This window comes from Temnothorax curvispinosus, unplaced genomic scaffold, assembly GCF_003070985.1.
Source record: "Temnothorax curvispinosus isolate PA1 unplaced genomic scaffold, ASM307098v1 QBEX01010252.1, whole genome shotgun sequence".
NCBI lineage: Eukaryota > Metazoa > Arthropoda > Insecta > Hymenoptera > Formicidae > Temnothorax > Temnothorax curvispinosus.
Genome location: NW_020220032.1, coordinates 66,066 through 76,556, shown reverse-complemented (window position 1 = coordinate 76,556; position 10,491 = coordinate 66,066). Strand labels below are relative to the sequence as shown.

The 10,491-nt window shown below is 39.1% G+C and overlaps 1 protein-coding gene across 3 annotated transcripts in view; it reads right to left on the bottom strand.

The window, feature by feature from the left end:
- LOC112459933 (voltage-dependent calcium channel type D subunit alpha-1-like) overlaps positions 1-10,491 on the bottom strand; it is a 49,022-nt gene that overhangs the window by 22,178 nt on the left and 16,353 nt on the right. For all 3 annotated transcript variants that reach the window (XM_025024306.1, XM_025024308.1, XM_025024307.1), the window contains 2 exons: positions 5,344-5,913; positions 4,901-5,006 (listed from right to left, as the gene is read on the bottom strand). In XM_025024306.1, the coding sequence (XP_024880074.1) occupies positions 4,901-5,006; positions 5,344-5,687 (450 nt within the window). In that variant the 5' untranslated portion in view covers positions 5,688-5,913. The remainder of the gene's footprint in view (positions 1-4,900; positions 5,007-5,343; positions 5,914-10,491) is intronic.

The following is a 10,491-nucleotide window of genomic DNA, read 5'->3' as shown; positions in this document are numbered from 1 at the left end:
TCTCTCTCTCTCTCTCTCTCTCTCTCTCTCTCCCCTCCCCCTTTCTCTCCTTTTCCTGCGCAGCATCCATTACGTTTAATTTCCGAAATCGATCGATTATTGGCCCGCTGAAATAGGCTCGAGCGCGCATTATATCGCCGGCCGCCCGTGTTGCTCGCCCATGCGTGACACGTGGGCGCCGTTAGCCGTTACATCACTTTGAAGACGCGAAGTAGAATATAAGTAGAATATGAGGAGCCCTTCTTCCCGAGAAAGTTTTGATGGCGGTCGCGTTGTCTTCTCGTATGCTTTATTACTTATTCCACTTGCGAATTTATTATCCTTTTGGGAGCATAAATAATATCTAACACTGTCATTTGGACGAACTCGAAATACCTTTGCTTTTGTGCCCGAATTTCAAGTGTTTACTGCGTAACGTTTTTTCACTGGAAAGTTTTTTCACTGGAACTACACGCCATTCGCTATTTTATTGAATTCTAAACTTAATGAATGTAAAAAAAAACTCATCGCAATTATATGATTAAATAACTTTATTTGAAAAAGAAATGAAAGAAAACAGAATTAATGCGGCTATATTTTTCATCTGTCATTCATCAGCTTTATTCTCTAAAGTCCGTTTCCATAAACATAAATTAAACCCCTTTAATTAATTATCTCTTCTTCAAATCATGCTTCCGTACACATTCCGTTATTACGACAGTATTTTCATTAGAAAATGCGTTGTAGTATATCTGCACCGCGTGCAATTTTCTACCTGGTCACACAAGGGTTAATACACATGCCCGTCATATAAGCGAAATATGAGAAGAGCAGGTGGCAAGGCCAGGAAGGTAGATATTACGCAAGTGTACCTTGCCGAATAATAAATCCGTCGCTGCTGATGTTAAATGCCAGATCGCGTTCAACTAACGAATATTTTATTGCCCGTAAGAGATTAAACTGTTCGATTTGCCCCGTATCATTTCGCTACTCTACATACAGTTAATATTTTCGGAGAAAGAGAGGAAGAAAGAGAGAGAGAGAGAGAGAGAGAGAGAGACAGAGACAGAGAAACTTTCGGCACTTTATAACCTTTTAATTGTAACTATTTTATAATCAAATATTACAATCGATCGAAATTGCTTGTTTTATAAAAATTATTATAATTAAAAAGTAATGTTTCCAAGAAATAAATAAATAAATAAATAAATAAATAAACTTTATTAACGGGTAATAAACCCTTTAGCGTACAAGAGCAATAAAATTTTACAACATAGTATGAAGAGCATTTAAGTTACGAGAGTAGACGAGAAAGATTTCGTTTAAAAGTTGATGCAGAGCCACCAAGAAAGTCAACCCTATTGGGGAAATTACTTGCAGATGTTATCAGCCTATTTACACAAGAATTTGCGCTATACAAAGTACTGTGATACCCGTTATGGAAGATGGAGTACTGTCTTAATTCTCTAGTCGGGATGTTAAAACAGAAACGTTCCAACAAATCCGGACAATCAGTAAAGTGGTTGAAAAGCTTAAAAACAAATGTAAGGTCAAAGGATAGTCTCCTATTTTCTAAAGATATAGTAGATTTAATCTATCTAATATAGTGCAGTAGTCATGGCAAGTAATTGACATAGGATTTCCTAGCCGAAATGCTGAATGCTATTTTGCATTTTTAAACTCAGCATGTGAATTTTAACGCGGACCAAATTACAAAGTTAGATTTTTCTCTATTATACTTAAAAAAAATAATAGATATTCATGAAAATGTTCACCACGCTCGCGCTCGGGAGCTACAAATATTGCGAATTTCTAATATAGTTTCATAATCTTGCGGCGATAAAAGATATCGAACTCCGATGCCGGAGTTTTACCTCGATTGAGTCGGGCGAACAATGAAAAAGTTTTGAAAGAAGTCGAGATTGATCTCAAGATTTGCGACTTTTTGGAGTTTGTGACTGTGGAGTTGCGAATTCGAATCTTCTCCCGAGCGTTGTTCGCCGTCCCCCCATTTCTCCGGGGACGCTAAGAAAGTGACATCGTATAGAAAATGCATACAATGTGAAAAAAAATAGATTAATAGAATACAATTCTACAAGACTTCAATACGGTAAATAGTTGACTACAAAAAAATTCTTGAAAAAGACATTTGCTATTTAATTATTAAGAATTTGAATGTCATATTTTGCACGCAATATGCCAACTGACGTATCAAAGTCAAATGTATACATGTCGCAGGGTTTTCGTGTAATTCGTTTTTGGGGGGGGGAGGTGAGGGCAAAATCCCTAGAGAATCTAAAAAACCGTGTTTTTGTGAAATAAATAAAAATTATTACTATAACTATATATAATTTACAAATATAAATATTATATATTTATATTTATATTTATATTTATAAACATAATTTATATAACATATTTATAAATATAAATTAATAAAAATTTCAACTGAGAATTTCACTGACAGAATCTAAGGTTTTGCAAAATTACTAGTAAGATTGTGTAATTTTCATTAATTTCACAACATCCCGATTTTGTTGTGGATTCTCTCTAACTTCGAAACAGTTTTTTATGTCTTTCACTTGGCTATTTTGAAAGTATATTTATTCTCAATCTCGATCGAAGCTTTCTTTAAAGCTAAATTAACGAGCTTGTACAAATTGATATTTTTCCGTTCGTTAATTATAATTAACGAACGTCAAGCTGTCACAGATGACTTGGCAGCTTGCACAGGCAGTTTACACAGGCTTTCCGCGAATTTCCCATTGGCCTAATCTCTCCAAAGTTTCCTCCCGGTACTAATTAGCGCAAGGGGGATGCCCTTTGAGTGACGCAAAACGAAGTCACACCCTTTGGCAAGGCACGACAACGGCGCGGCGCGATTCCACTTTAGCACGCGCATAATATGACGCAAAACCGAATTTCGAGTTGTTATCGAGCAGCCTCTCTGTGCGCACGGGCGAGTGGGCAAATCCCCACATGTATAAAGTTTCTGTCGCAAACCGCGAATCTCCACGAGTCTTATCAGCGGACGAGCTCCGAACAGTTCCCGAATATCGGTAATTAGAAATGTCGAGCTTTTGAGGTGCCCGAGGGGAGTAATCTCAATTAATTCTCGCGCTAAAGCGGCCTATATGTGAATTGTGTTTTCCGATTATGGCGCTCCGCGCCGGGGCAGCATACACGCCGATGTTGAGCAAGATTGAACAATTATTGAACTTTCAGCTCGAATAAGTTTCATGCCAGCAACCCTGCATGCCGTCTCGGAATCGATAACTCGATAGAGGTTCGTGTGGTTCGTTGAACGGAACCGCCACTCTTATTGTTGCAAGAGGCACCCTTCGATTTAGACACATATATACGCGCGCGCATATACATATACGTACATATTATACAATCAGTAAAATTGCTTTATTTCACATTCGGCCAAGTCGCACAAAGGAATTCCCGGCGGCGCCATTTATAACGAGATGATTGCTATTCGCTTGCGATTATTTTTAGTCCTTTTCAAGATTTCTATTTTTGCGCGTATAGACGCACGTTAAAACGATGCACAATACATGGACATTATCGAATTGGTTTTCATTAAGGAAGGGAACTTTTTTTTTGTTATGTTTGCTGGAAAAAAAATGATATAATTTTATTTAGGCATTTAAACACCCGAGATATTAACCGTTCTTAACCCTCTGACTGTGTACGTGGGTCTATGGCGTCCGAGCCAAAGTAATATCTGCTCGTAAAACTTGCAAGCCTGCCAAAAAATATTAAGTAAATAATGTTTATCAAAATGACTATAAAAACGTCAACTAAGACAGATGTTTTGTGAATTTTTTCAGATTTTTTTAACCCTAGAGAGTCTTTATGAATTTTCTCATACGTGAAAGGCCAAGCGGGGTATAAAAACACCCCAAACTTGTACCGCGTGTATAATGTTTCTATTTGTTGTTAGACAACTTTATAATATATAATTTTGTTTGTTTTTTAATAGGGAAGACGATAGTAGTCATCAATTTGCGGTAGTAAAAAAAAAACAGTAAAAAAATTTCGAAAAACAAAAAAAGAACCAAAAATTGGGCTAAAATGACTATTTTTATAAAAAATGCTGTAGTTTTTCATAAAATTCACCGATTTTAAAAATTCCAACGGATTTTGAAAGACGAATAGACAACCTTCAAGGGCATGTAAGCGATTTTTTCGTTTCTTAAAAAAAACATATTTCTTTGAACGTCTGAAGTAGAGGAAATGATGAAAAACTGTCGAATGGGAAAAATCGCAAAAAGTGAAATATAAAACAGATTCTGTCGATTATTATTTATTTGAAAGGTAGTCAAAAGTTATAAAAGTATATGGAAACAGTAAAATTAACTCCACAAAAACTTTACAAAGTTTTAATCAGTTGCTGTGCAAGAACAGCAAAAATGAAATAATTGACCGAATCTTAAAGAATTATATATGAAACAGGGGTAGAATTTTCCGGGGAGTGCTATAAAGTGCATAATTTTTCATTATCGATTTTCATAAAAAATCTGAAATATACTTTAATCTGGTAAAAGTCGAACGTAAATGGCCAAAGGGGGTACTACGTCACCCCAAACGATTTTCTTTTTCGGTTTTCAGCTGCTGCACGAATCTAACGCACTTGCTGAATGACGGAGGTCGACTGCCGGATGACTAACCTAAATTATGGTTAGGGTCTCGGTATGAAAACTAACCTTCCTAAGGCAGGGGCACAATTTAAATTTCGCGTGGGGTGACATATCACCCCAGAAAGACTCTCTAGGGTTAAATACTTTAAAGTAGGGAATAATAGCATTAAACGTGACAGACGTATACACTCCGAGGGTGCAAAAAAACGTGGAGGGTTAAAAACGAGAGTGATAATTATGCACAAATGCTAAATATACTCGTGTTAAATACTCACCAAGTATTGGTTGGTCAGATTGGAATCGCCATAAGGATACGGCGTGTAAACGGCCAGAGCGACGCAGTTCGCAAATATCGTCATAAGGATGAGCCATTCGAAGGGTCTGCGGGATGACGTTGATAAAATCGAGCCGATTAAGGAAAATACATAGAGCGATTATTCGCGTGCGTTAACCCTTTTGTCACAGATTATCGCCAATATTGACTCTAATATCAACATCGCGCCCGAACATGGAATTAGGGTCAATCTGGAGAGGAGGCGGTTTAATGTCAAACGCGTTATTAATGTCAGCAGTGTTCTCGCAAATATCGCTGATATCGGACGCGATCTCTGAACTTTGATATTTAATTCTCCTGCCGCGCCGCGCCGGCATCAAGAGGCCGGCAATTATCGCGCTAATTACGAAAGAAGCGTGCGAGAGAGCAATAGTAAAAGGATACTTCCACTCGACGACGCTGATGCACATCTTCCTAAGAGGGTTCGTGAGGGCCAGGCAGAAGAGCGCCCGTACCGGTCTGTCGGGGGGCGGCTTACCCCCCCGTCTGACGGGCCTCTTCTGTTGGGCCGACTTGGAGGCGGCGCCGCCGGCGGCTCCGGGGCCCGTCTGCGACGGCGGCGGCTGCTGCATATTCGCCAGCTGCGTCGCGTCCATCGCGCCACCGACGTCAAGCTGCTGGCCGGCGTTGGGGGGGATCGCGATGTAGGGGGTCGCGGCAATCGGCTGGGCCCCTGGCAGCTGATCAGGCGGGCCCAACGCCGAGCCCCCATCCCCCCCCGCGCTCATCGGTCGCTGGTGTCGAGCTCCGTGCTTCCTGTGCTACGACGACAATCACACGTTGTTGCTCTTCTTCTTCTCCGGCGACGACGCTCCAGGGATCGTTGGTGCCTAGCCACGCAGATGGCGGCGATCGACGCCGATCGACGCGGTGTCTCAGAGGCGCACCACCACGCGCTGCTGCAGCTCGCCGGCATGCTACGGCACTGGGCTGTTACGAAGCTCCCTCCGTGACCTGCGACAAAAGGTCGGGGTTCATGAAAGGGGACGATAAAGAGGAAGAGGGAAAGAGAGAAAGAGAGACACCGTAACTGGTCGACCGCGAGTGCATCGTGAGTATCCTATAAATTGTAATTATTCATGAACTAACACCGCGGTGCATTCACAAGCGCCATGTGCACTCTCATGAAAGCATTCCCGAAACGCACGCGTAAATATCAATACTTTCAAAGATATAACATTTAGTTTTGCGTTCGCGTTGCAATAATTTTAGCATTTGAGTGTAAGTGGAGGAGGACGAGTTTTGCGAGCCACTTTATTATTTTGTATTATTTTATAAATCGGGTAATAATTATCATTATATGATTTTTATATAATAATTTATATTATATTATATTATATTATATAATAAATTATAGTGTATTATTGATATTATATAATATCATAAAATATCGTATAATTTATATGATATTATATGAATGTATTTCAATTTTTTCGACTTAACTGGCAAACGGGTTTTGTACAATCACGACGTTTCGGCCTTTGGTTTATCAAGTGAAAAACTATATCATCTGTAAGACTCGTCGGTTGACATCACAAGACATCCGTAATATATGAAGTTATTCCAGAAAGATCATAAAAGATGTCTTGTGTGTCCAATAATGAGATGTACAATAGTCATTTATAAAAGCCGAGAGTGACATGCTGTTCGTAAGGAAGCGATCGACCGACTGGTGGCCGACGACGTCGTGATTGTACGAAACCCGTTTGCCAGTTAAGTCGAAAAAATTGAAATACATTGTTATTCATCACTGGCAAGTTACGAAATTGTTTATATTTATATTATATGAATTTTACATGATATAATTTATATGATAATTATAATTATCACGGTTTTAATATGTTGCAATAAGGTAAGATTAGGATTCTAGACGTAATGCGTGTGAAGAACAAAATAAATTAGATATTATATGAAAAAAAGAGAAAAAAAAAACAGGAAACCCAGCAGACACGCAAAGTTGGCAGTCCCACGCATTCTCTATCGGAAAAAAGCGAAACATCCCAAGTAATTTGAGAATCTGCTACTCTCAAACGACGCAATTATACCTTTGACGGTACAAATCCGCCGGCGGTAACGACGCGTACAATGCGTCGGGGGTCGTGCAGCTCTCGCCCCCGATCCGAGAAGGGTAGATGCATAGCAGGCGGCGCGCGCGGGCTTTCGATTGCGCCGTGAGTGCAATAAAAAGATAACCGGGTTGCCGAATGAAAAGAACTCGATTATTTCGGGCGCAGCCTTCCTACCGATCCCGGGGCCGCTACCTATCAGCCGCGGGCGCATTCTCCGCAGAAAATCTGGTCATTTATTTCTCTCGATTGCGAGAGAAACGTTGGGAGCGGCCGAAAATTTGTTAGCGCCTCTAATGGAATAATAAGATTAATTCGCCTGCGAGAGAGATTCGCGCGGCTACATATACCTTCGGTTTTCATATTTTCAAACAATAGAAAGATTATTTCATTCCGCTCTCTCATTCTTTACGTCGGAGATATTTCGTACCTCTCGGCGACAATTGATTTATTTCCATTCTTTGGATCACGATTAAATCGTAAATTCTCCTTAACTCTCTCGCGATATGCCTGTTTTACTGATTATACGACGCGACGCGTGCGGGAAATAAGACAGTCGCATTAAGCAAACATGATTGCGGTAAAAAATTGGACACATTATCTAAAGGCACATTTATTCCACCCTTTTCAAGTTTCCGCACCGGAAACGATAAATCCCCACGTAAATTGGACGTAAATCGCGCGCGGTAACACGACAATTACTCGCGATAGAAATCAATAGATTATACTATTGTAACGTTCGTGCGACGATACGAACGGTCGATGCTTTCGCCAACCCCCGTAATCCCGCTATCGCGCACAATAAATCGCTCGTGGAGAGGACCGCCGCCGTTGCCGCGGACAATTCTTCGCGATTTAACGAGCGCGCGTTCGGCTTTTCGAGCAGTTTTCTTGCCGCGAAAAGCTCGCAAAACCCGCGTGTTTAAGAGTCGACATGATTGATTCGGCCGACCCGTCCCGTAAATCCGCGACTCTCTACCGACCGCACCGCTAACCCAAAAGCACGATGGTCCTTTGAAGCCGAGCCTCGACTGATAGGATAATTCTGGAATAGACGGGCCATCTCTCTTTCGAGATGAACGTGACCACGTGAAAATGTTTGTCTAAAGTCCCTGTAAACGACAAATTTTCAAAGCAGCGTTTTGCTGGATAAACGTTAGCGCAAGAGTCAAAAAATAACAACGTATATTTAATTGGAAGAAATTTACACAAATTTATACAATTAAAAATATGTAAATGTAATAAATACGTTTTATTTACGGGTATAAAAATATGGGTATGTTTATTTTAATTTTCTCTATTAAAATATTTTATTTTAATGTAGTATATACAATTGTTTATTATTTTATTTTGATGCACTCTTTATTATTTGACAAAATGAGTCACGCGCATTACAGCTAGACTCTTATTTATTTTATCAACGTTTATTTTATTAAAACAATATTTTGTTATATTGATACATACACTACCGCTCGAAAGTATTTGCCACTTGCAGAAAAAAATAGAAAAAAAATTTTGATTGTACGCAGTAAATTTAATTTAAAGTGGAGATTATCGTTACACGTACTCATTGTTAGCTTATTTTATATACAAAACTAATGTTATGTTGGTATCCCTTACATCCTAATTTCATGCAATTATTTTGCGCACGGAAAATCTCAAATAATAAATATATTTTCCGAGATCGTCACGTTGATGTATTTAGAAGCCAAAAATCGATTACAAAATTAATCAACAGGATGTCAAAACTGTGTAAATCCGTAATTAAAAAAAAACGTGACGGCCATTGATGAGGCGAAAATTGAAAACAATGTTATTTTCTTGTAAAATCATTGTTTAACATTGTTTAAATAACATGTAAACTACTTACACAATAAAGACATGTAGCAAATTATTGACCTTTTCATTAAAATTGCATTAATAAACTCATCTCTGATCAAATTTCATTAAGGTGGCAAATACTTTTGAGCAGTGTATTATAGGTATTTTTTAATAAAAATTCATACAGTGTTTTAGATTTTAAGGCAGTTTTAATTTTTCAAAAAATGTCCGTGGAAGTTCTAACTTTCGAAAATTTTGAGATATCGGGCTAAATTTTTTTTAATGAACAGTGTATCATTGAAGAATGATTGGTTTTGATTTTAATGAGAATTGATGAAATGGGTTCATTTTTTATTCAATTTTGAATTGAAATTTTTTTAAATGTATTTCCAAATTTCTATAAATATTTTTTTATATCCTAAGTGGAGTTTTCCAACTATAATAAATTAATCTCAATATATTAAACAACGATATGTTGAGAAAATGTCAAATTTTCATTCAAATTAAGTTTCTTTATTTATTGTTTATTTTCTGTGAAGATTATATAAAAATAAAAATAAATGGCTTCCTCTATGAGGAAGCCAATTTATTATATGCTAATAATTTTGCTAATTCCCTATAGAGGAAACTTTATAAGCGAAAAAATTGAGAAAGCAATGTGCAGCTTCTAATTTGCACACTTTTTTTATTATTAGTATCATTAAACTCTGACTTCTTGTTTTGCGTTTGCCACCTCGGAAAAATCATTGAAAGTGTCGCGAAGAAATTCAACGCTTCACGTCTTCAAGCACATCCGTTGCCGCAGCAGATGCCCAAAACAACCTTCGTCGCCGAGCAACACGTTCATCCCGAAAGAAACGTCGCAACGGCCGCGAGAGAGAGACCGGGGGCCTGGGGATTTATAGCCGAGTCCGTGCTATATTTAGGGTGCCTAAATACTAGAAAGCTCTACCTACGGGCGAGTTTCTCGCCTCGTCCCTGCCTCCCGTGTCGCGACACATCGTGAACTTGTCTTGTGATCTAATCGCCTCCACCGTCTCTCTATCTCTCTCTCTACTTTTGAGCCGCACAATACGATCTCGCTGTGAGAATGCCGCGGGATGCTTCGGTAACGAATTGTATCACCTCGAAATATTCCGCGGCGTATCTCGTTACGTTGCGTTTTGTTCCAGTCACTTTGTCCTCTCGAGGCCATTGTTCTTAGGAGCAAACGGCGCATCTCGCAGCATAATTCTCCTCCAACTTCGTGAAAGGGAAAGGGAACGCGCTTATATATATCATTGTACGAATTATTTAAACCGGTATGAGATGGAGGATTTCGTTCTATTCGTTATTCGCGACATGCAATGATTCGTAAAATTCGCGCGATGCGCGCCGAGGGGCCCCTGTGATTCAGAATGACGAAATAGCGTGCAATAGGCGTGCCTTCGCGTAGATTTATAGATAGCAATGAGGCACGTAACTAGGGATGAGTCATACAGTTTCTAGTATTTGGCGTAATTCTGCTAAGTGTCCGCGAGACGACGTGTGTGCCGTTCATTTCTTTTGGATTGCAAGTCGTAATATCGTTTTATCCATGCGGGAGAGAAAGAGAAAGAAATTCAATTTTTTTTTGTTATTAATTCATCCAGCTTCAATTCAGTAA